The sequence below is a fragment of the Haliotis rufescens genome, unplaced genomic scaffold, assembly GCF_023055435.1.
Source record: "Haliotis rufescens isolate VD_foot unplaced genomic scaffold, xgHalRufe1.0.p SCAF_51, whole genome shotgun sequence".
Taxonomy (NCBI): domain Eukaryota; kingdom Metazoa; phylum Mollusca; class Gastropoda; order Lepetellida; family Haliotidae; genus Haliotis; species Haliotis rufescens.
In genome coordinates, this window is record NW_025964235.1 from 2,932,877 (window position 1) to 2,959,979 (window position 27,103).

The 27,103-nt window shown below is 44.9% G+C and overlaps 3 protein-coding genes across 3 annotated transcripts; 2 read left to right on the forward strand and 1 right to left on the reverse strand.

Annotated features, from left to right (window-relative positions):
* Positions 1 to 1,938: 1,938 nt before the first annotated feature.
* Positions 1,939 to 4,753, reverse strand: LOC124127658 (uncharacterized S-adenosylmethionine-dependent methyltransferase Rv2258c-like). Its single transcript, XM_048384904.1, has 2 exons — positions 4,135 to 4,753; positions 1,939 to 2,737 (listed from the first exon to the last, which is right to left on the reverse strand). Exons 1-2 carry the CDS (start codon positions 4,217 to 4,219, stop codon positions 2,175 to 2,177), a joined length of 648 nt encoding a protein of 215 aa, XP_048240861.1. The 5' UTR covers positions 4,220 to 4,753; the 3' UTR covers positions 1,939 to 2,174.
* A 4,090-nt stretch (positions 4,754 to 8,843) lies between these two features.
* LOC124127653 (uncharacterized S-adenosylmethionine-dependent methyltransferase Rv2258c-like) lies at positions 8,844 to 22,455 on the forward strand. Its single transcript, XM_046491054.2, has 5 exons — positions 8,844 to 8,914; positions 18,875 to 19,059; positions 20,419 to 20,612; positions 21,138 to 21,260; positions 21,639 to 22,455. The coding sequence occupies exons 2-5, from the start codon at positions 18,893 to 18,895 to the stop codon at positions 22,205 to 22,207; spliced, it is 1,053 nt and encodes a 350-aa protein (XP_046347010.1). The 5' UTR covers positions 8,844 to 8,914; positions 18,875 to 18,892; the 3' UTR covers positions 22,208 to 22,455.
* On the forward strand, positions 13,538 to 17,308 carry LOC124127654 (uncharacterized S-adenosylmethionine-dependent methyltransferase Rv2258c-like). The gene is made up of 3 exons (XM_046491055.2): positions 13,538 to 13,673; positions 14,896 to 15,018; positions 16,510 to 17,308. The coding sequence occupies exons 2-3, from the start codon at positions 14,934 to 14,936 to the stop codon at positions 17,070 to 17,072; spliced, it is 648 nt and encodes a 215-aa protein (XP_046347011.1). The 5' UTR covers positions 13,538 to 13,673; positions 14,896 to 14,933; the 3' UTR covers positions 17,073 to 17,308.
* Positions 22,456 to 27,103: the final 4,648 nt, after the last annotated feature.

Here is a 27,103-nt window from a genome sequence, read left to right on the forward strand (position 1 = left end):
AAACCAGAAAGACTTCAAGCTCAGAAAACTTAGAGAAGCCATTTGTATCAAAAGATTTCAGCCAGCCATAAACAGAGATCAAGGATACTACATCCCTCCAGCTTACCATGATCTCATCAGTTTGCCAAACAACACTGAACTATTATCTCCCCACTGGCTTCCCATACATTCCTTCTTAGTAATCCTTGTGTTAATCCCATACTCATCAATTACTGTACATCAACCCCATCTATTGTATAAACTTGTCTTATCATAACTACCTAATAAATCAGTGTACATATTACATGGTGGAACACTGACTTCGTTGCAGGATGCTCTACACAGACAGATATCCCATACATATTTAATAAGGCTCAAATTGGTGTTTCATGCTGGTGAAGGTACAGATGTTAACCAATAACACCTTAGAAATGAAGCAGCACACGGTCGAGGGGGAAGAGTATGGTCGTTCACGACAGCTGATTTTATTTTCAGATAACTTACACATAAGTACATTATTTAATAGTTACATCAATATCTATTAATATCATCGGTGTACACACACTCTAAATATTTGAGTCTGTCAGAATCATCCTTGGAACGTGATGATTACAAAAGGATGTACATGATACAGCTGCCCATACAATATGCGGAGGCTGAGGTGTCATCATGTCACACCATGCCGTGATGGTCTGACACTACTCCGGCCGCTGACAGACGAAGTGTACCTCTCCCTCATTCCATGCACTGTGGTGTTCCTGAACCAAGATAAACCCAGCCTGGAGTAGAAGCTCTCGAGCCTTTTGTACACCAAAGCACGGCCCCAGTGCAGCAGACTTCTGTTCCTGGTAGCTCTCGGGGATACATATGAAGGTCGAGCTTGCGTACATGTAGCTGATGCCTACTTTGCCCACGTTGTCGCGGAGACTCCCTTGAAGACCAAAGTCCAACATGCTGAAGTACCCATCATCTTGAACTTTACTCTAACCTCAAGCTGACACACCGTTATATTACTGACATACTGTTCAGAACAGCGTTAAACCATATTCTACAAACAGAATATACAGTCGTCCCTGTATAATATAGGTTGACACATGTATATTTCACTGATGAAAACATCAGTTCTAACCGCTCCACATGAATAAATATATAGGGCAATGGATTATAAAGTTCAAGCTGTTTTCACTTCTCAGACAATACCCTCAAACAATACTCTCAAACAACACTCATAAACATTACTCTCAAGCAATACTCTTAATTGAAACCCGCCCAGAACCAAGCTACTTCGATATGGCTTCATGTACGTGGCAAGATCTATCTCCAAATTACAAGATTAATGGAAAACAGAAATTATTTCATATAGCCTGAAGCCGACCATCTACAATAAAGATCTGTAATAATATGTTATGCATACTAATAAGTACATATGTGTATCAGTATTTATTTAGAGTAAATCTGGTATCCGTATTTACCTGAAGACAAACGGTGGAGTTCAATGGCTAATATAGTTATCACTGTTTAACAATTAGAAAATGTGCAAAAGTATATCTCGGTTTAAATTAAATGGGGCAACACAAGTACATTGACTATATATTAGCAGTTCTGAACGTTTAGTGAGGCTGATAGAGACATGCTTTGTGGTGGTGCAGATTACACTCACCTTTCCCCAAACACCTGGTGTCCTCAATATTTGATATTGATTCCTACACACATGCTCATGATATGGTCGGAATCGAAAATTGATTTCTTATAAATATGGAAATGGTTTTGTTGACTTTATTTACATGTAAGCAGTGCAGAACTGTTAAAAAAAAGCCTGATACGGATATAACTTACACGAGGAAATGAACGTTCATGGTTTCATGTTAAGTTTAATATATATATACTGAAGTTTAAGTATACTGGAGACAGTTCTCCTGATCAGAGGACCAGGTAATAGTAAGGTACCAACAGCAAAGATGTTCATGAAGAGTTTTAATTGACTTGAAACAATAAAGTTACAACATTCATGGCTGGTTAACAGATGTCACGTATTTGTTGGATTATTCCTTGTCTGGACATGATTTAAATCAAGCTCAGGCATGGCAACTAGTTGCTGATCTGGGACGTTGGTAAGTGAACCCTGGAAGGACAGATTGTACAGTTATAGCGGGACATATATCGTGTCTATCTAAGACATATATGAAATCAAAAGATCATTTTCGACAGATGTAGTGAACATCCTGCTTGTTCTTTTCATTATGGAACTCTTTGACCAGCGTGAAACCCGCCCTCTCTATCATTTCCCTGGCCTGACAGACATTCCATGCAGCTCCTAGGGCGGCGGAGTCGGGGTGCTGGAAGCTCTCAGGCACGCAGCTGAAGGTACTCAGAGTATACAGGGAACAGACGCCCATGTTGCCAACATTCTCCGATAATGTTTCCGTCACGCCCTTTTCCAGGAGGCTCAGCTCTCCCCCGGGCTTCAGGGACCGGTAGATCGCACGCAATGCTCGATCAGGGTGAGGCAGGTCATGAATGACGTCACGAACTAATATCCAATCAAATTTGTTCATATATGTATCAGGGAGGTCATAAATGTCTTGACGTTCAAAATGGAGGTTTGTGAGGCCCTTCACAGATGCTGCTTGTCGTGCAGTCTCCAGCAGCTCATCAACCACGTCACTGGCGATAAAGGTCGTTGCTGGATATCGTTGAGCCAAATTAGAAGCTAGGATGCCATAGCCACACCCCAGTTCTGCTGCCATTATACCCTTATCTGCAATAAGGAACAAATGGGGACATTGATGTTGTTGTTGCGAATTAACTGTATGTTTTCTCTATCAAAGGGAAATCCATCCAACTCGATCATAATGTATTTACATAACAGATCATATTCATTACGAAGACAGACCACAACGGAAAGATGTTTCTGTTGGTCAGGATGAAGTATGAAAGATCACCCAATATATTCCAATGGTTTACACGTTTTCACACTGGTTTGCCTTTTACCCTCTCTGGAATCTGTTTCCGCAGATAATCTTATTCACTGGCGTTGACGTTTTGAATATGATCACAGGGTTTTTAAAAGGCAATCAACCATGCATATCCCAAAATGAATTCACTGATACGATTCTGTATTAGATCCTACGGATTGACAAACTTCCGCATACAGAAAGTACTGTTTATATATACTAACGGAAAAAAGTAATTGTGCTTCATATGAAGTGATGTAAATGTTATGTTATCAAATGCAACAACATAATATTTGGTCTTTTGTCTGATCAGTGGTTTATCATAACCATTCACTACCAAAACCCAGATGTGTTACCAGGAGACAGAGAGACAAGCACAAAATGGTGGTGGTAGTGGTGGTGGTGGTGTAATCTCAATTAGTAAGGTCAATGTCAGATGTCAGCTCCATTTGCGTTGATACAGGCTAGGCAGCGGTGGAGCATTGAAGGTAACAGATGATTGAAAACAGCCTCGGGGAAGTTGTTCAAATATTAATTAAAGATTGTCCCAACTGAAATAGCTTTAGCGGCTGGTTCTGGTCCTGCCATAGTCGTCTTTCGAGACATTTCTGTCTGGGAGAGGTCTGGAGATACAGCCCGTCATAGCAGTACAGCAACATTATGCTGCCTCATTACGTAGATCCACCAACCGAAAACAGGTTGTTTTGTTGACGTGACGTTACACGGGGACGACAGGCCCGTGGCAAGTCATTGTGTTTTGATGAACACTAAAATGTCTGCCAACTTAGTTTTGAGCTATTCCTGTTTGCAGCATACCCTCAGCGTGTAGAGGTTGATTTTTGGTAAGCGGTGACATTGCATGAGCGTTATTTATTATAGAACAAAAGGGTTTTGGTGAATCATTAGTGTGTTTCACATTCAAAAAACACGTGTGCGGGTATCATGCTCCTCACACATACGCAAATATCCAAATTCTGCACACTGCTAGAACATGCACGTGCAATTTGTGAATCAGGATCATAAAGTTGTGGAGATGTATTCATTAATATGTCTTGAAAGATACATTATCCAATTTCACAATAGATTTATTTTTATTGAACTTTACTTTTTTGCCGTTAGTATATATAGTTGTTCAAAGCAATGGTGGAGGAAGGTTCAGATAAACGTGGTATATGACTGTACTACACATCCAGCTGATTACCTAGCCGCTTAGGAAGTCCGGGCACCACGCCAAGTACAAACTCCTCCAGCAGGGTGTCCTGGCTGAACACTCGCAACTCGCGCATGATGTCGAAAGCGACAGGAAAAGCGGCATAGCGCACACCTGGTGACCAAGAATAATATTTTAACTGAAGGTGAAGCCAGTGTGGTCAGTTCTAAATGACTGGTACATTTATCATCTCATTTATAAAACAGACATGGTGAGGTGCGCTGGTTACCACACCATTGGAAAGGAGGGTTTCTTTCACCAGTGTCTTCTGCAGACATGATAGATTATACCAGTGTTCACACACGCCCAGATGGGGTATCACGCTAGGAGGAGTGATTGCCTATGCGCCATTTCAGCATGCTGGGATCTCAGATCATTCGGTTTCAGTCCCTGATGAGCTCTGATTATCATCCTTGGATTGTCAGGTCAGCACTGCGTTTGAGGGTGATATAGTCCAATAGTCACTTTAGGCTTTCCTCTCGCATTAAGCAAAATTCACTCACTTACTCCGAGGTGGACATTTGTAGACTAGTCCAAGCCTAGTATTTATTAGAAAACAACAACTGAATACTGCAATGTTGGTCCAGGCACCAACAGTTTCTTATGGGTGTGAAGCATTGATAGGCCTGGTCCAAACCTTAGAGAATTTACTGGTAAGCCAGGATAAAAGTTAAGTTGTGACCTGACAGCTAACCCCGCATGACTATGTATGAGGTCCACCCACTTCTGCATATAATTATGAAGAAATCGGTAGTGGCCCGCCTGGTCCGCGACAAGTAGTACGATGGATATGTGCATGTCTCGGCTAAGAATTCTGACACGGACCATTCAATAGTCTTATGCGCAAAACGTGTGTCCAGGGGAGCTCAGTCAATTTCATCGCCATTACATGCGCGTGCACATCATGCGCACACCCTCACTATATGTGACAAACCAAATATGTTTGCTACTTCTTTGTACTGCCTACTTGTCTCAGACGCGTCTTGTGAGTTGGTTCAACGTATCCTGGATTACTGTAATACAAAGCCAACAACCTGCAGCAATCCCTTCCCTGAAGCAATCCCCGAAATAGGGCATCAAACGATTGGAGATGGCCGCACCGGCCAGAGACTTCCGGTTGGAGACAGGTACAAAGTACTTCCGGCTTGTGGAGTCCACTTCAATCACATCAGCAGTCACCAGGGCGCCAAGGATTTCCCGGCAGTATCTGAGTCGATAATATGGCTATAAGAGACTAAATGGCCTCGCAAACAGTCATGTTACAGTTCCCTAAGTACAAAGTACAAAAACTCTTTTAGACTCCCACACGTGGAAATATCATCCGACGTCAGCGGTACATCAGCCTCCAAGAGGATTTTGAGTATCCCAACATCCTTTGCAAGAGCAATGGCCGTAGTTGCACATCCGGCATTGAAGAATCCACGAAGTCGTTCTGCATACGTGTCCTCCATAACATTTGATCCTAAAAATACACTTCAGATCTGTTGTAGTTTGCCTTTAAAAATATATGTCTTGTACGTTAATGAACTATATGCGTACGGAAAAAAAATATATACTGAACCAAATTAATAAACTTCACACACAATCCTAAAATTTTAACATTTTGACCAGTTATCATTGTGGGCCCTTATTGTGTATTTAAACAGTAATGGCCACGTATTGTCTTCGAATAACACCCGTTTTTGTGCAGGTGAATCGATCAAAATCATGTGCACAGCACTATAGCGGCAAAAGTGTTTTTTCACGTGCAACTGGTCACGTGGCCATAATACCGCACGTGTTATCAGCCGTACTTGTTAGCGGTCATTAAGAAAAAAAGAAAAACACAAGAAAACAAAAGTCTTTACGGCCAGGGCAGGGCAGGGGAGGGCAGGGCAGGGCAGGGCAGGGCAGGGCAGGGCAGGGCAGGGCAGGGCAGGGCAGGGCAGGGCAGGGCAGGGGAGTGTATGGCAGGGCAGGGCAGGGCAGGGCAGGGCAGGGCAGTGTATGGCAGGGCAGGGCAGGGGAGGGTATGGTAGGGCAGGGCAGGGGAGTGTATGGCAGGGCAGGGCAGGGGAGGACAGGACAGGACAGGGCATGGGTGGGTATGGTAGGGCAGGGCAGGGCAGGGGAGGACAGGGCAGGGCAGGGCAGGGGTGGCTATGGTAGGGCAGGGCCGGGGAGTGTATGGCAGGGCAGGGCAGGGCAGGGGAGAGTATGGCAGGGGAGGACAGGGCAGGGGAGGGTATGGCAGGGCAGGATAGGGCAGGGCAGGGCAGGGCAGGGCAGGGCAGGGCAGGGCAGTGTATGGCAGGGCAGGGCAGGGCAGGGCAGGGCAAGGCAGGGCAGGACAGGGCAGGGCAGGGGTGGGTATGGTAGGGCAGGGGAGTGTATGGCAGGGCAGAGCAGGGTAGGACAGGACAGGACAGGGCAGGGGTGGGTATGGTAGGGCAGGGCAGGGGAGTGTATGGTATGGCAGGGCAGGGCAGGTCAGGGCAGGGCAGGTCAGGGCAGGGCAGGGCAGGGCAGGGCAGGGCAGGACAGGGCAGGGGTGGGTATGGTAGGACAGGGCAGGGGAGTGTATGGCAGGGCAGAGCAGGGTAGGACAGGACAGGACAGGGCAGGGGTGGGTATGGTAAGGCAGGGCAGGGGAGTGTATGGTATGGCAGGGCAGGGCAGGGCAGGACAGGGCAGGGCAGGGCAGGGCAGGGCAGGGCAGGGCAGGGCAGGGCAGGACAGGACAGGGGTGGCTATGGTAGGGCAGGGCAGGGGAGTGCATTGCAGGGCTGGGCAGGGCAAGGGAGGACAGGGCAGGGCAGGGCAGGGCAGGGGTGGCTATGGTAGGGCAGGGGAGGGGAGTGTATGGCAGGGCAGGGCAGGGCAGGGGAGAGTATGGCAGGACAGGGCAGGGCAGGGGAGGGTATGGCAGGGCAGGGCAGGGCAGGGCAGGGCAGGACAGGACAGGACAGGGGTGGGTATGGTAGGGCAGGGCAGGGGAGTGTATGGCAGGGCAGGGCAGGGGAGGACAGGACAGGACAGGACAGGGGTGGGTAGGGTAGGGCAGGACAGGGGAGTGTATGGTATGGCAGGGCAGGGCTGGACAGGACAAGGCAGGGTAGGGCAGGGGTGGGTATGGTAGGGCAGGGGTGGGGAGTGTATGGCAGGGCAGGGCAGGGCAGGGGAGGACAGGACAGGGCAGGGCAGGGGAGGGTATGGTAAGGAAGGGCAGGGCAGGGCAGGGGTGGGTATCGTAGGGCAGGGGTGGGGAGTGTATGGCAGGGCAGGGCAGGGCAGGGGTGGACAGGACAGGGCAGGGCAGGGCAGGGCAGGGCAGGGCAGGGCAGGGCAGGGGAGTGTATGGCAGGGCAGGGCAGGGCAGGGCAGGACAGGGCAGGACAGGGCGGGGCAGGGCAGGGCAGGGCAGGGGAGTGTATGGCAGGGCAGGGCAGGGGTGGGTATGGTAAGGGAAGGGCAGGGGAGTGTATGGCAGGGCAGGGCAGGGCAGGGCAGGACAGGACAGGACAGGGCAGGGCAGGGGAGTGTATGGCAAACAGTGCAGGGGAGGACAGGACAGGACAGGGCAGGGATGGGTACGGTAGGGCAGGGCAGCGGAGTGTATCGTATGGCAGGGCAGGGGAGGAAAGGGGAGGGCAGGGCAGGGGTGGGTATTGTAGGGCAGAGCAGGGGAGTGTATGACAGGGCAGGGCAGGTCAGGGCAGGGGAGGACAGGACAGGACAGGACAGGAGTGGGTATGGTAGGGCAGGGCAGGGGAGTGTATGGTATGGCAGGGCAGGGCAGGACAGGACAGGGCAGGGCAGGGGAGTGTATGGCAGGGCAGGGCAGGGTAGGGGTGGCTACGACAGGGCAGGGCAGGGCAGGGCAGGACAGGACAGGACAGGGCAGGGCAGGGGAGTGTATGGCAGGGCAGGGCAGGGCATGTCAGGTCAGGAGGTATAGGGTGTATAGGTCAGGCCGGACAAGGTCACTGACCAGGGCAGGGCAGGGCAGGGCAGGACAGGGCAGGGCAGGGCAGGGGTGGCTATGGTAGGGCAGGGCAGGGGAGTGTAAGGCAGGGCAGGGCAGGGCAGGGCAGGGCAGGGCAGGGCAGCAAATCATGCCATTTGGCAGTGTTGTTAGATGGAATCATATCATAAGGCAGTATCATTAGACTGAATCATGTCATTAGGCAGTGTCGTTAGATGGAGTAATATCATTAGGCAGCGCCATTAGACGGAATCACGTCATTGTGCAGTGTCGTAAAAGGAATCATAACATTCATATCAGGAGCGGTTGGGTAGTTTGATGGTTCAAGTGTTTGCTCGACACGACGAAGATCAGTGTTCAATTCCTCACATAGGTAATAAGTTTGGATGCCATTTCTAGTGATCCCCGCCGTTATATTGCTGGAATATTGCTAAAAGCAGCGTATAACACTACCCCCTCACTCCCTCACTATTTTATACCATCGATTAGAATTTGGAGCAAGCAAAACAGAATTGAACCTAAAAGAATGAAGATATGATCCCCAGATTATACGCTGGGTGATATTATTTTGCTATTTTCAGGACATCCAACATTCAAAATCCCACGAACATGATAGCTGTTGTAAAACCTGAGATGTTTGAATGAAAACGAGTTGGTAATATTATATTCTCGAACGCCATCGTGCCCAGGGTTGTTTCAAACATTCAGTGTTGTAGAGAAAGGGGAGGTAACTCATGGAATAACCTCCCTTTGAGTGACTCAACATTCCCAGTCATTCTCCACAGCCCGTGTCAACCGCAGTTGCAGGTAAGTCTTGTGTATATATATTTCTGCCTGTCAACGCCCGTTCGCTCCACAACCACAGGTGGTAAGACTTGTCTCTGACTGTCAGTACCCGTATCCTGCAGAGATGCCTAACTGTCATGTTGATCCGTCGTCCAGCAGTGTGCGCGTGTGCCCCTCTCATGTGCCGGAGAAGTTCGCAGGCTGGCGTCGCGCACGATCACTGGAAAGTGTCTGTATGGGTTGGTAACGCATGGTATATGCACAGGGTCCTATATATATATATATATATATATATATATATATATACCGGTATACATTTCTCAAACTGTCAGATAATAATATCAGGACCTGACGGCGGATCCAGGTCAGGAGGTATAGGGTGTATAGGTCAGGCCGGACAAGGTCACTGACCTAGTTTCCACCCATTTGTTTGCGAGTGATTCCACTGACCCTGGTGTAGCAGTACTTGCACACTCAAGGGTTTATAAAGGACACTGACCCTGGTGTAACAGTACCTGCACACTCAAGGGTTTATAAAGGACACTGACCCTGGTGTAGCAGTACCTGCACACTCAAGGGTTTATAAATGTCACTGACCCTGGTGTAGCAGTACCTGCACACTCAAGGGTTTATAAAGGACACTTACCCTGGTGTAGCAGTACCTGCACACTCAAGGGTTTATAAAGGACACTGACCCTGGTGTAGCAGTACCTGCACGCTCAAGGGTTTATAAAGGACACTGACCCTGGTGTAGCAGTACCTGCACACTCAAGGGTTTATAAAGGACACTGATCCTGGTGTAGCAGTACCTATACACTCAAGGGTTTATAAAGGACACTAACCCTGGTGTAGCAGTACCTGCACACTCAAGGGTTTATAAAGGACACTGACCCTGGTGTAGCAGTACCTGCACACTCAAGGGGTTATTAAGGACACTGACCCTGGTGTAGCAGTACCTGCACACTCAAGGGTTTATTAAGGTCACTGACCCTGGTGTAGCAGTACCTACACGCTCAAGGGTTTATTAAGGTCACTGACCCTGGTGTAGCAGTACCTGCACACTCAAGGGTTTATAAAGGACACTGACCCTGGTGTAGCAGTACCTGCACACTCAAGGGTTTATAAAGGACACTGACCCTGGTGTAGCAGTACCTGCACACTCAAGGGTTTATAAAGGACACTAACCCTGGTGTAGCAGTACCTGCACACTCAAGGGTTTATAAAGGACACTGACCCTGGTGTAGCAGTACCTGCACACTCAAGGGTTTATAAAGGACACTGACCCTGGTGTAGCAGTACCTGCACACTCAAGGGTTTATAAAGGACACTAACCCTGGTGTAGCAGTACCTGCACACTCAAGGGTTTATAAAGGACACTGACCCTGGTGTAGCAGTACCTGCACACTCAAGGGTTTATAAAGGACACTGACCCTGGTGTAGCAGTACCTGCACACTCAAGGGTTTATAAAGGACACTGACCCTGGTGTAGCAGTACCTGCACACTCAAGGGTTTATAAAGGACACTGACCCTGGTGTAGCAGTACCTGCACACTCAAGGGTTTATAAAGGACACTAACCCTGGTGTAGCAGTACCTGCACACTCAAGGGTTTATAAAGGACACTGACCCTGGTGTAGCAGTACCTGCACACTCAAGGGTTTATAAAGGACACTGACCCTGGTGTAGCAGTACCTGCACACTCAAGGGTTTATAAAGGACACTGACCCCGGTGTAGCAGTACCTGCACACTCAAGGGTTTATAAAGGACACTGACCCTGGTGTAGCAGTACCTGCACACTCAAGGGTTTATAAAGGACACTGACCCTGGTTTAGCAGTACCTGCACACTCAAGGGTTTATAAAGGACACTGACCCTGGTGTAGCAGTACCTGCACACTCAAGGGTTTATAAAGGACACTGACCCTGGTGTAGCAGTACCTGCACACTCAAGGGTTTATAAAGGACACTGACCCTGGTGTAGCAGTACCTGCACACTCAAGGGTTTATAAAGGACACTGACCCTGGTGTAGCAGTACCTGCACACTCAAGGGTTTATAAAGGACACTGACCCTGGTGTAGCAGTACCTGCACACTCAAGGGTTTATAAAGGACACTGACCCTGGTGTAGCAGTACCTGCACACTCAAGGGTTTATAAAGGACACTGACCCTGGTGTAGCAGTACCTGCACACTCAAGGGTTTATAAAGGACACTAACCCTGGTGTAGCAGTACCTGCACACTCAAGGGTTTATAAAGGACACTAACCCTGGTGTAGCAGTACCTGCACACTCAAGGGTTTATAAAGGACACTAACCCTGGTGTAGCAGTACCTGCACACTCAAGGGTTTATAAAGGACACTGACCCTGGTGTAGCAGTACCTACACGCTCAAGGGTTTATAAAGGTCACTAACCCTGGTGTAGCAGTACCTGCACACTCAAGGGTTTATAAAGGTCACTGACCTAGTTTCAACCCATTTGTTTGCGAGTGATTCCTGCGGACACTGACCCTGGTGTAGCAGTACCTGCACACTCAAGGGTTTATAAAGGACACTGATGCAAGAAACTGTTTATAACGTCTTTGCGAAACCATTAATGCTTACAGTTACAACTGTGCTGCATGTCTTCACAACAGGAGTGGATGGGATGCCACACCTTTCGGAGGGAGGGCTGCGGTCGGGGGGCTTTGAATGTGCCGACTAAAATAAGTACAGTCACACTTACTGTGTGTCCTTGCTAGTAGTTGGTCATCGAACCCCACAACGGGGATTTATGCTCATATTCTCAACCACTGGTTAGCATGTCCTCATGTTTTACCTGCCACTGGGAAATAGCTGAAATGTTCCTTATGTGTGTTGGTGATGTAGGTATTGTAGGTCCCACGCAAGGACAGAGTAGGTACTAGCATGTGGTATATAGATCTCTATCAGTTTGTCAGCTACATCCTTGAAACACAGGCGTTTTCCATGCTATTGAGTATAGCATACTTAATGACATGACTTTATGGATGTAATACAATTGATGAGAAAGGCATGTAGACTACGTAAACATCAATAATACTTGTAAAATACTGTTATAGAAAAGACAAAGAAATACAGTCAAGTCCCTTTAATCCGACATTGGTTGCATATGATTATGTCGGATTGACGAGTATGTCGGAAAAAGGACATGTACCAAGGAAAGGGTCCTCCCACTGCAGTGGCGACTGTCATTTAGAATTATTTGTTAACATATGAACTAACCAGTCGCGCATATATTACTGACTTTTAAAATATAATGAACGCAATAGCATTTAAAAATGTAGGAAGATCATTTCATGTCGCACGTTGTGCCCAGCTGTTAGAGGTTTACACGTGTATCTGTATAAGTCGAAGACCAGATGGAGAAACTCGAGGGATGCTACAACGAAGTGTGCTGAACACTTGCACTAGCCTAAGACTCGGACTGAACAACTGATTTGCCTTGGCATGTGCTTGTGACGGGTGCCACCGGTGGTGTTTGGAAACGCTCACCTTTTCACGAGCACCTGGTATCATCACTAGTTGATAGTAATTCATGAACACATGTTTGTGATGAAGTCGGAGTCGCACAATGGAGACTTCTTGGATCATGGACAGGGTTTTGTTTACTTCATAATCACACATAGAGGTTACCTTGAGCAGACTTCTGCCAAGAGCATCCCAGACGTGTTCGATGGGATTGAGGTCGGGAGACCTTGACGGCCAGTCCATGACGTTGACTCCCGCATTCTGAATGAAATTCCTTGTCAAAATTGCTGTGTTGGGTCTGGCATTGTCGTGTTGGAAGATCAAACCGGGTCGATGTGCTGCCATAAAAGGCAGAAGTTCTGGTGCCAGTACCTGGTCGCGGTAAGCAGCAGCGTTGAGGTTGCCACGGATGACAAAAAGCCTGGACCGTGCATTGCCACAGAAAGCACCCCACACCATGACACTTCCGCCTCGATATCTGTCAACTTCCTGTACACAACACTGGGCGTAACGTTCATGACGGCGCCTCCACACTCTCGCCCTACCATCAGCAAATCGAAGATTAAATCGGGATTCATCACTGAAGACGACTTGATTCCAATTCCTCTGAGTCCATCGTAAGTGTCGGTGTGCCAACAATTGACGTTGACGTCTGTGTAATAGAGTCAGAATCGGCCCGCAGTATGGCCATCGTGCTTGAGGGTGAGCAGTTCTCAGGCGGTTTCGAACAGTTTGCGCACTCAGTCTACCCCTAAACAGTTTACTTCTGGTTGATGTAGCCGTCAAAAATCGGTTACGGAGGTGACGTAAGACAATCTGACGATCCTCTGCATGTGACGTCACACGTGGTCGACCTGGCCGAGGGCTATCAGTGTACGTGATTTTGATCGATTCACCTGCACAAAAACGGGTGTTATCAGAAGACAATACGTTGCCATTACTGTTTAAATACACAATAAGGGCCCACAATGATAACTGGTCAAAATGTTAAAATTTTAGGATTGTGTGAAGTTTATTAATTTGGTTCAGTATATATATTTTTCCGTACGCATATAGTTCATTAACGTACAAGACATATATTTTTAAAGGCAAACTACAACAGATCTGAAGTGTATTTTTAGGATCAAATGTTATGGAGGACACGTATGCAGAACGACTTCGTGGATTCTTCAATGCCGGATGTGCAACTACGGCCATTGCTCTTGCAAAGGATGTTGGGATACTCAAAATCCTCTTGGAGGCTGATGTACCGCTGACGTCGGATGATATTTCCACGTGTGGGAGTCTAAAAGAGAGGTATATGTTCACTGACTGATTTGAGTTTTTGTACTTTGTACTTAGGGAACTGTAACATGACTGTTTGCGAGGCCATTTAGTCTCTTATAGCCATATTATCGACTCAGATACTGCCGGGAAATCCTTGGCGCCCTGGTGACTGCTGATGTGATTGAAGTGGACTCCACAAGCCGGAAGTACTTTGTACCTGTCTCCAACCGGAAGTCTCTGGCCGGTGCGGCCATCTCCAATCGTTTGATGCCCTATTTCGGGGAGAAGTACGCCGCTATCAAGGATTGCTTCAGGGAAGAGGGGCCTGCAGGTTGTTGGCTTTGTATTACAGTAATCCAGGATACGTTGAACCAACTCACAAGACGCGTCTGAGACAAGTAGGCAGTACAAAGAAGTAGCAAACATATTTGGTTTGTCACATGTAGTGAGGGTGTGCGCATGGTGTGCACGCGCATGTAATGGCGATGAAATTGACTGAGCTCCCCTGGACACACGTTTTGCGCATAAGACTATTGAATGGTCCGTGTCAGAATTCTTAGCCGAGACGTGCACATATCCATCGTACCACTTGTCGCGGACCAGGCGGGCCACTACCGATTTCTTCATAATAATATGCAGAAGTGGGTGGACCTCATACATAGTCATGCGGGGTTAGCTGTCAGGTCACAACTTAACTTTTATCCTTGCTTACCAGTAAATTCTCTAAGGTTTGGACCAGGCCTATCAAATGCTTCACACCCATAAGAAACTGTTGGTGCCTGGACCAACATTGCAGTATTCAGTTGTTGTTTTCTAATAAATACTAGGCTTGGACTAGTCTACAAATGTCCACCTCGGAGTAAGTGAGTGAATTTTGCTTAATGCGAGAGGAAAGCCTAAAGTGACTATTGGACTATATCACCCTCAAACGCAGTGCTGACCTGACAATCCAAGGATGATAATCAGAGCTCATCAGGGACTGAAACCGAATGATCTGAGATCCCAGCATGCTGAAATGGCGCATAGGCAATCACTCCTCCTAGCGTGATACCCCATCTGGGCGTGTGTGAACACTGGTATAATCTATCATGTCTGCAGAAGACACTGGTGAAAGAAACCCTCCTTTCCAATGGTGTGGTAACCAGCGCACCTCACCATGTCTGTTTTATAAATGAGATGATAAATGTACCAGTCATTTAGAACTGACCACACTGGCTTCACCTTCAGTTAAAATATTATTCTTGGTCACCAGGTGTGCGCTATGCCGCTTTTCCTGTCGCTTTCGACATCATGCGCGAGTTGCGAGTGTTCAGCCAGGACACCCTGCTGGAGGAGTTTGTACTTGGCGTGGTGCCCGGACTTCCTAAGCGGCTAGGTAATCAGCTGGATGTGTAGTACAGTCATATACCACGTTTATCTGAACCTTCCTCCACCATTGCTTTGAACAACTATATATACTAACGGCAAAAAAGTAAAGTTCAATAAAAATAAATCTATTGTGAAATTGGATAATGTATCTTTCAAGACATATTAATGAATACGTCTCCACAACTTTATGATCCTGATTCACAAATTGCACGTGCATGTTCTAGCAGTGTGCAGAATTTGGATATTTGCGTATGTGTTGGGAGCATGATACCCGCACACGTGTTTTTTTAATGTGAAACACACTAAATGATTCACCAAAACCCTTTTGTTCAATAATAAATAACGCTCATGCAATGTCACCGCTTACCAAAAATCAACCTCTACACGCTGAGGGTATGCTGCAAAAAGGAATAGCACAAAACTAAGTTGGCAGACATTTTAGTGTTCATCAAAACACAATGACTTGCCACGGGCCTGTCGTCCCCGTGTAACGTCACGTCAACAAGACAACATGTTTCCGGTTGCTGGATCTACGTAATCTGCCGCATTAACAGATTTGTTCATACAACTCATCATTGTATATTTGTTCGAGGTCATGTTCTACCCTTTGCCAATACACCTGTGGCACATAATGAGGCAGCATAATGTTGCTGTACTGCTATGACGGGCTGTATCTCCAGAACTCTCCAAGACAGAAATGCCTCAAAAGACGACTATGGCAGGACCAAAACCAGCCGCTAAAGCTATTTCAGTTGGGACAATCTTTAATTAATATTTGAACAACTTCCCCGAGGCTGTTTTCAATCATCTGTTACCTTCAATGCTCCACCGCTGCCTAGCCTGTATCAACGCAAATGGAGCTGACATCTGACATTGACCTTACTAATTGAGATATTACACCACCACCACTACCACCACCATTTTGTGCTTGTCTCTCTGTCTCCTGGTAACACATCTGGGTTTTGGTAGTGAATGGTTATGATAAACCACTGTTCAGACAAAAGACCAAATATTATGTTGTTGCATTTGATAACATAACATTTACATCACTTCATATGAAGCACAATTACTTTTTTCCGTTAGTATATATAAACAGTACTTTCTGTATGTGGAAGTTTGTCAATCCGTAGGATCTAATACAGAATCGTATCAGTGAATTCAATTTGGGTTATGCATGGTTGATTGTCTTTTAAAAACCCTGTGATCATATTCAAAACGTCAACGCCAGAGAATAAGATTATCTGCGGAAACAGATTCCAGAGAGGGTAAAAGGCAAACCAGTGTGAAAAAGTGTAAACCATTGGAATATATTGGGTGATCTTTCATACTTCATCCTGACCTACAGAAACATCTTTACGTTGTGGTCTGTCTTCGTAATGAATATAATCTGTTATGTAAATACATTATGATCGAGTTGGATGGATTTCCCTTTGATAGAGAAAACATACAGTTAATTCGCAACAACATCATCAATGTCCCCATTTGTTCCTTATTGCAGATAAGGGTATAATGGCAGCAGAACTGGGGTGTGGCTATGGCATCCTAGCTTCTAATTTGGCTCAACGATATCCAGCAACGACCTTTATCGCCAGTGACGTGGTTGATGAGCTGCTGGAGACTGCACGACAAGCAGCATCTGTGAAGGGCCTCACAAACCTCCATTTTGAACGTCAAGACATTTATGACCTCCCTGATACATATATGAACAAATTTGATTGGATATTAGTTCGTGACGTCATTCATGACCTGCCTCACCCTGATCGAGCATTGCGTGCGATCTACCGGTCCCTGAAGCCCGGGGGAGAGCTGAGCCTCCTGGAAAAGGGCGTGACGGGAACATTATCAGAGAATGTTGGCAACATGGGCGTCTGTTCCCTGTATACTCTGAGTACCTTCAGCTGCGTGCCTGAGAGCTTCCAGCACCCCGACTCCGCCGCCCTAGGAGCTGCATGGAATGTCTGTCAGGCCAGGGAAATGATAGAGAGGGCGGGTTTCACGCTGGTCAAAGAGTTCCATAATGAAAAGAATAAGCAGGATGTTCACTACATCTGTCGAAAATGATCTTTTGATTTCATATATGTCTTAGATAGACACGATATATGTCCCGCTATAACTGTACAATCTGTCCTTCCAGGGTTCACTTACCAACGTCCCAGATCAGCAACTAGTTGCCATGCCTGAGCTTGATTTAAACCATATCCAGACAAGGAATAATCCAACAAATACGTGACATCTGTTAACCAGCCATGAATGTTGTAACTTTATTGTTTCAAGTCAATTAAAACTCTTCATGAACATCTTTGCTGTTGGTACCTTACTATTACCTGGTCCTCTGATCAGGAGAACTGTCTCCAGTATACTTAAACTTCAGTATATATATATTAAACTTAACATGAAACCATGAACGTTCATTTCCTCGTGTAAGTTATATCCGTATCAGGCTTTTTTTTAACAGTTCTGCACTGCTTACATGTAAATAAAGTCAACAAAACCATTTCCATATTTATAAGAAATCAATTTTCGATTCCGACCATATCATGAGCATGTGTGTAGGAATCAATATCAAATATTGAGGACACCAGGTGTTTGGGGAAAGGTGAGTGTAATCTGCACCACCACAAAGCATGTCTCTATCAGCCTCACTAAACGTTCAGAACTGCTAATATATAGTCAATGTACTTGTGTTGCCCCATTTAATTTAAACCGAGATATACTTTTGCACATTTTCTAATTGTTAAACAGTGATAACTAGAACTCCACCGTTTGTCTTCAGGTAAATACGGATACCAGTTTTACTCTAAATAAATACTGATACACATATGTACTTATTATTATGCATAACATATTATTACAGATCTTTATTGTAGATGGTCGGCTTCAGGCTATATGAAATAATTTCTGTTTTCCATTAATCTTGTAATTTGGAGATAGTTCTTGTCACGTACATGAAGCCATATCGAAGTAGCTTGGTTCTGGGCGGGTTTCGATTTAGAGTATTGTTTGAGAGTAATGTTTATGAGTGTTGTTTGAGAGTATTGTTTGAGGGTATTGTCTGAGAAGTGAAAACAGCTTGAACTTTATAATCCATTGCCCTATATATTTATTCATGTGGAGCGGTTAGAACTGATGTTTTCATCAGTGAAATAAACATGTGTCAACCTCTATTATACAGGGACGACTGTATATTCTGTTTGTAGAATATGGTTTAACGCTGTTCTGAACAGTATGTCAGTAATATAACGGTGTGTCAGCTTGAGGTTAGAGTAAAGCTCAAATTGATGCAAGACGTTTACCAATATAGTGAAACCCACGAGCACGGGCATGTTCTGTGAAACCAAGAAACATAATGATGGAGAATTTGGATTCGAACCCACGATCATAATATGTTTGCCTGCCTGAGGTATGGACAACCTGTACCCTTCTATATAGTAAAACACATTTATAAAGGTGCATTTGGTATTTTCTTCCCAGCTGGTACTGCGTTCCAATATACATTTGTCAACCTCCATTATACAGGGACGCCTGTCTATAACCAGGGACGACTGTATATTCTGATTGTAGAGCGAATGATATGGTTTAACACTGTTCTGAATAGTATGTCAGTAATATAACGGTGTGTCAGCTTGAGGTTAAAGTAAAGCTCAAATTGAGGCAAGACTTGGACGTTTAACAATTTAGTGAAACCCACGAGCACGGGCATGTTCTGAGAAACCAAGAAACATAATGATGGCGAATTTGGATTCGAACCCGTGATCATATTATTTTTGCATTCCTGAGGTATGCAACTTAGGCAAAAGGACAACCTGTACCCTTCTATATAGTAAAACACATTTATAAAGGTGCATTTGGTATTTTTCCCCCAGCTGGTACTGCTTTCCGAAATGGACACAACAGAATACGGACGCATGGTGGACGGGTACACTGCCTCTGGAGCCGTGGCCAGCGCCATCGCCCTGGCAAAAGACTTGGGAATCCTTGATATTCTGTACGAGAGCGAGGAACCACTCTCGTCACAGAACATCGCTGATAAGGGAGGGCTAAAGGAGAGGTGGGTCTTCTGTTTCAGAGGGCAGCAAGCAAGAGAGTCCTCATGGACAGATAGAGGGGCGGCCTGAAAATATATTTTTCTGCTCTTTTCTAATTCCGTACGTTGCCCATTTTCGGCTGATGGTAAAGTGATGGGGGTCCATACCGAAGCATTTTACAAACAACATCTGCTTTAATACTGCGAACAACACTTAAGTCGTCCATGTATAGACCTGAACTACACGTGGTGGCATGTGGTCCTGTGCACTGCGCACAGATCACAAGTCAGGTGAAGTTAAGCAACATCGGTCCCTCCGAGTTGTTGGATGGGTGACCACGTTAAGCAGCTTGACTCCTGAGAGTTTCTAGGGCTTCGGTCTTGCTCCACACTGAAGCACATGTACCACATGTGGTGTCTCCTTAGGCAAGTGACTTTGCTCGAAATGTGCGTCTGTGCACCTAGCAGTGAGTGGGTACCCGGTAGAATGAGATGGTAATGTGGCTGTTAACCATCTAGCGCCTCACAGGCAGCTTGTGTTGTATACTCCCCAGGGAGCTGAGAATGAAAATCGAGTGCTCACGGATCAATTGACCAGGGTAATGATAGTGTAGCACTATGAGCATCCACTTGGTGAATGGAATCTGGCGTATTATAAATGCACTTATTATTATTAGTACACACCACTGATTGAAAACAACGATTAAATATTGAAGACAGGCGGCGAGTTGATATTGTTTAAGTATGATACCTACTTCAACGCCCTGTTTAAATAAGCTGACCATTCAAGGTGTAAAGTTAAGATGTGAGGTTAGGTTCATAATGAACACAGTTGTAGATTTATTCCAAGCTATGTTTACATGTGTTACAAGACATTTTTTTTAAATTGTTTATAAACAATCTCTACACTACTATACATCATTTGTCTGTCATAATACTAATAAAGTTTTAAAAACTTTTCAATGTCAATAGGTTCCTAAACTTCCCTATTAAATATAACTGTTTTAGCCTCACTGTGTGTAAATGTCTGCATATAACAATTGCTTTCTAAGTGCAAACGTTAACACCTGGAGTGCATTGAAGCTAACCTAAAATTGAAAGTAGCCTAAAAAAGAAAAAGAAGCGAGCGTTAATGTGACGTACATATATATACAGATATATTCATTTTTGTAAAATACCTTATATATACTAATCTGGTGTGTTATGTTATATACATATATATATGTTTGTACATAACTATATATATAATGCTCGTGTACATTCGTTGAAATCACTACTTTTCTTCCTGTGATAACTGATGTGAAAAGCAGCAGTATTTGTCAGTACAGCTTCCAGCAGGCAATACCTCGACATCGTTATAGGAGATACTACCATATTCCCCAGATACGTGCGAGAGCTGGTCAGCGCGCTGGTGACAGGAGGCGTGATCCAAGTCGACTCCACATCTACTCTGTTCCACATCAATGCCGAGTTCAAACCAGTCCTGAGAGAGAAGTCCATTTTCACACGAATGGTACCTTACTTTGGAGAGAAGTATGACGCTATCATGAACTGTTGCACAAAGGATGGACCCGCAGGTAAATGAACATTAAGGATTATTACCGGTATTCTACTGACATGATTTAGACCTGTCATGGGTGGCCCAGTCGTCTGAGTGGCGTCCTAGAATCCCAGACCAGCCCACCCTTATTATCATTCTTGGTTTGCGTGTGGAAGACGTTTATGACCTGTGTAACATCAGGTGTTCCCACCACGACTTTGACCTGCCTCACTTTCCGGTCTTTCCACTACATCTATGACCTGTCTAACTTCCGGTCTTCTCACTACGTGTATGATCTTTATCACTTCCGGTCTATCCACTTCGTCGGTCGCTTGTCTAACTTCCGGTCTTAACACCACGTCTGTGACCTGTCTCACTTGTGGTTTCCCCAACACGTCTGTGATCTGTATCACTTCCGGTCTTCCCACTACGACTATGACCTATCTCACTTCAGGTTTCAACCATATTAAGCCCACACGTCATAAAATAACTGAAATACCATACAAAGCGGCGCTAAACTCTTTTATGCGACACTTATTACTTACCTGATTGTATCACCCAGGCGTGCGCTACTCGGAACACCCGGTGTTGTTTGACATGATGGATGAGATGCGAGCAGAGACGCAGGATCGACTTCTCGACAGGGACGTACTTCCGGTGGTGCCAGCACTCCCAGAGAGACTGAGTAGGCCGTTTTAACTTCGTTTTAAAGTTCGACAATCGAACTTCATCGACCCATATTATCATCAGCTGACTGGTTAAACACTCGCTCAGTCCCGCGAGTCGACAAAGCTGTAGGGATATAGTCAAACGCCCTGTGTGTTTGTTGGTATGCAAATTAACTAGTACATCAATAACGTGGTTGATAATGGCACGTCGATAGTCGAAATAAGTACTCATCAAATTACAGTGGCCTGCATTTTGTCTCATAACTCGTTATGCTAAGTCATTTTAGCTATCGTGACAGTTACGTTGCAGGGACAATTTGAGTATACCACTCTCTTGATGATATGTTCAACCAACAGGAGACGCTCAGGTCTTATCTCAATTTTGCCTCTTTCAGAATCTGGAATTGATGTGGCTGAAATAGGATGCGCCAATGGAACCCTTATTCTCAATCTGTGCGCTCGCTTTCCGGCCTCACGGTTCACCGGAAGTGATGTAGTAGAGCCTGTGCTGGACATTGCCCGCAACCGAGCATCTGACCGGGGTATTTCAAACAGCGAGTTTATGACTATCAATGTCTGCCACATTCCGGAGAGCCCAAAGAAACATTATGACTGGATCTTTTTACGAGATGTAGTTCACGACCTACCAAACCCGGAAGGGTGCCTTTCAGGAATATACAGGATGCTGAGACCAGGTGGGTACTTCAGCATGTTGGACTTCGGTCTTCAAGGAAGTCTCCGCGACAACGTGGGCAAAGTAGGCATCAGCTACATGTACGCAAGCTCGACCTTCATATGTATCCCCGAGAGCTACCAGGAACAGAAGTCTGCTGCACTAGGGCCGTGCTTTGGTGTACAAAAGGCTCGAGAGCTTCTACTCCAGGCTGGGTTTATCTTGGTTCAGGAACACCACAGTGCATGGAATGAGGGAGAGGTACACTTCGTCTGTCAGCGGCCGGAGTAGTGTCAGACCATCACGGCATGGTGTGACATGATGACACCTCAGCCTCCGCATATTGTATGGGCAGCTGTATCATGTACATCCTTTTGTAATCATCACGTTCCAAGGATGATTCTGACAGACTCAAATATTTAGGGTGTGTGTACACCGATGATATTAATAGATATTGATGTAACTATTAAATAATGTACTTATGTGTAAGTTATCTGAAAATAAATCAGCTGTCGTGAACGACCATGCCCTTCCCCCTCGACCGTGTGCTGCTTCATTTCTAAGGCACAATTGGTTGACATCTGTACCTTCACCAGCATGAAACCGCAATTTGAGCCCTATTAAATATGTATGGGATATCTGCCTGTGTAGAGCATCCTGCAACGAAGGTCAGTGTTCCACCAAGTAATGGTAACAGCTCCCACAACAAATTCTAGGCCGTTTGGTTCATGGAGGAGACGAGAGGAAAAACGGCCCATGGGAAACCAGTTAGATATTAGCTCAACACAATGTATGACGGGAGGGATTGCTTCAATTTCCCAGAAGTCAACTTTCCCTCAATGTCGAGCAGCATTCAAGCAGCTGCAGCTTTTGGCGTCTTCATTTCATATCTTTCATGCTACACGAGCATGCTCTTTCTACGAAGATTCTACAAAGAGCATCATATAACTCTTGCTGACACGTTATTTGATCAGGGTTACAACATTCAAGGCCTCAGTAAAGCTTTCAAAAAGTGTTATGGTGGACATGTGGAGAACATGATTTGACGCATGTGACAAAAATTGTGTCCAATGTTTTGTGTGGGTTATTAATCTGAATAAAGGAAACTAAAGGAAAGTAATAAGCAGCATTAAGGCCTAAGTATGGCACTTATTTATGCAAAAACATTGTTTATTAAATTCATTATTTCTGAGCCATATATATAACAGGCACTGAAAGCGTGTAACGCTGATACTTCGTCAGCCGTCAGGAACACCCCGAGGGAAGCAGGCCTTGAAGGTTCAGTTTTGCAACTCACGTCATGCAGCAGCAAGCATGTTTGACACACTTATGTCGTTGTTGTGAGACGGTAAATGGCCTGTTCCTACCTACTCCCCACTACAAGGTCATGTCAGTGGTTACAGAATTACATGATAACAACCGCCGTCATATAGCGGGAATATTGCTGAGTGCGGCGTAAAACAACAAACCGACCAACATGATAACAAGGCAGAAAACAACTCTATTTGAATGTTATTGAATAACAGGTGTTGTTAATTACCTTATTCATGATTATTCGATAATAATCAACTTTCGTCGCGTAATTTTGTTTAATGGAAAACATTTCTGAAATACCGGTTGCCAAATTGATGGTTGAGGGACTATAGTTATTATAAAATGCCTTTCAACAATGACTGAGAAAGTACTTTTCTCTAATTTTAGTTTTCGCGGTGATGCGGCCGCCAAGTCGACTGTTTCAATCAGGGATCACCGCCTCCGTAGTCTAGTGGTAGAGCGTCTGCCCGGAGAGCGGAAGGTCCGGGGTTCGATCCCCGGCCGCGTCATATCAAAAGACGTTAAAAGACGGTACTTGTTGTTACCCTGTCTGGCGCTCGGCATTAAGGGGCTAAAACAAGGACTGGTCGGCTCGGAGTCAGTATACTGTGTCTGAGTGGGGTATTCATGTTAAACTGCGGCATTGTATCTCAGTGGGCTAGCACTATAAATCGGCATCCTTCCGGACTAGTACAAGCAGCCACACAAATACACAAACGTGCATGCACGTCGCTATATAAGTGAAATAATCTTTGACGCGACGTTAAACCCAATTTCACCTCACCTCACCTCACCTCACCTCACCTCACCTCACCTTCAATCAGCGATCGTTATTGTAATTTGATACCACTGATTGAACAATCAAAATCGTGTAATTTCAAAATTCTTAGAATGTATGAAATGAGCTGACCGTATTTAAATGCATATGCATATGCCAAGCAGGAATTTTCAGTGTGGAACGAGAAAACCGGTACCAGTAACGAGTAAAAGACATGTTTCCTTAAAGCTTTTCCTGACATATACTGTTTTCTTTCTTCCTTGTTGTTTAATGCAGCACTCGGCAATGTTCCAGCCGTCCTATGACGGCGGGCTGTAAATAATCGAGACAGACAATCCAGTGACTGACATCATGATCATCGATCCTCGCATTTGTAATACGATGACATGCATCAACCAAATCAGCGAACCTGACCACCCGATCCCGTTTGTCGCCTCATACAAGCTTGGTCGCCTTTAACGGCAAGACTGGGTTGCTAATGGCCTATTCTGCCCCGGATCTTCACGGCTCCTGTTATATGCAGTATGTCAGTACCCTGTCAGTACATTGATTAACGACATTAGTGTTTTGTGTTATCGTCCCATCTGATACAACTCACCGTGCACAATAGCCCAGAGAATTGCCTCTGTCACCCTATGACTGTCGCTGACCACAGTCATGCAAACAAGAAAACTACTTGTACATAGCTCATCACAGTCATGCAAACAAGAAAACTACTTGTACATAGCTCATCACAGTCATGCAAACAAGAAAACTACTTGTACATAGCTCACCACAGTCATGCAAACAAGAAAACTACTTGTACATAGCTCATCACAGTCATGCAAACAAGAAAACTACTTGTACATAGCTCATCACAGTCTTGCAAACAAGAAAACTACTTGTACATAGCTCATCACAGTCATGCAAACAAGAAAACTACTTGTACATAGCTCATCACAGTCATGCAAACAAGAAAACTACTTGTACATAGCTCACCACAGTCATGCAAACAAGAAAACTACTTGTACATAGCTCACCACAGTCATGCAAACAAGAAAACTACTTGTACATAGCTCACCACAGTCATGCAAACAAGAAAACTACTTGTACATAGCTCACCACAGTCATGCAAACAAGAAAACTACTTGTACATAGCTCACCACAGTCATGCAAACAAGAAAACTACTTGTACATAGCTCACCACAGTCATGCAAACAAGAAAACTACTTGTACATAGCTCACCACAGTCATGCAAACAAGAAAACTACTTGTACATAGCTCACCACAGTCATGCAAACAAGAAAACTACTTGTACATAGCTCATCACAGTCATGCAAACAAGAAAACTACTTGTACATAGCTCACCACAGTCATGCAAACAAGAAAACTACTTGTACATAGCTCATCACAGTCATGCAAACAAGAAAACTACTTGTACATAGCTCATCACAGTCATGCAAACAAGAAAACTACTTGTACATAGCTCACCACAGCCATGCAAACAAGAAAACTACTTGTACATAGCCCACCACAGTCATGCAAACAAGAACACTACTTGTACATAGCTCATCACAGTCATGCAAACAAGAAAACTACTTGTACATAGCTCATCACAGTCATGCAAACAAGAAAACTACTTGTACATAGCTCACTATAGTCATGCAAACAAGAAAACTACTTGTACATAGCTCACCACAGTCATGCAAACAAGAAAACTACTTGTACATAGCTCACCACAGTCATGCAAACAAGAAAACTACTTGTACATAGCTCACCACAGTCATGCAAACAAGAAAACTACTTGTACATAGCTCACCACAGTCATGCAAACAAGAACACTACTTGTACATAGCTCATCTCAGTCATGCAAACAAGAAAACTACTTGTACATAGCTCATCACAGTCATGCAAACAAGAAAACTACTTGTTCATAGCTCACCACAGTCATGCAAACAAGAAAACTACTTGTTCATAGCTCACCACAGTCATGCAAACAAGAAAACTACTTGTTCATAGCTCACCACAGTCATGCAAACAAGAAAACTACTTGTACATAGCTCATCACAGTCATGCAAACAAGAAAACTACTTGTACATAGCTCATCACAGTCATGCAAACAAGAAAACTACTTGTACATAGCTCACCACAGCCATGCAAACAAGAAAACTACTTGTACATAGCTCACCACAGTCATGCAAACAAGAAAAATACTTGTACATAGCTCATCACAGTCATGCAAACAATGAAACTACTTGTACATAGCTCATCACAGTCATGCAAACAAGAAAACTACTTGTACATAGCTCACCACAGCCATGCAAACAAGAAAACTACTTGTACATAGCTCACCACAGTCATGCAAACAAGAACACGACTTGTACATAGCTCATCACAGTCATGCAAACAAGAAAACTACTTGTACATAGCTCACTACAGTCATGCAAACAAGAAAACTACTTGTACATAGCTCACCACAGTCATGCAAACAAGAAAACTACTTGTACATAGCTCACCACAGTCATGCAAACAACAACACTACTTGTACATAGCTCACCACAGTCATGCAAACAAGAAAACTACTTGTACATAGCTCACCACAGTCATGCAAACAAGAAAACTACTTGTACATAGCTCACCACAGTCATGCAAACAAGAAAACTACTTGTACATAGCTCATCACAGTCATGCAAACAAGAAAACTACTTGTACATAGCTCATCACAGTCATGCAAACAAGAAAACTACTTGTACATAGCTCACCACAGTCATGCAAACAAGAAAACTACTTGTACATAGCTCATCACAGTCATGCAAACAAGAAAACTACTTGTACATAGCTCATCACAGTCATGCAAACAAGAAAACTACTTGTACATAGCTCATCACAGTCATGCAAACAAGAAAACTACTTTATATAGCTCACCATAGTCATGCAAACAAGAAAACTACTTGTACATAGCTCACCACAGTCATGCAAACAAGAAAACTACTTGTACATAGCTCACCACAGTCATGCAAACAAGAAAACTACTTGTACATAGCTCACCACAGTCATGCTAACAGAAAACTACTTGTACATAGCTCATCACAGTCATGCAAACAAGAAAACTACTT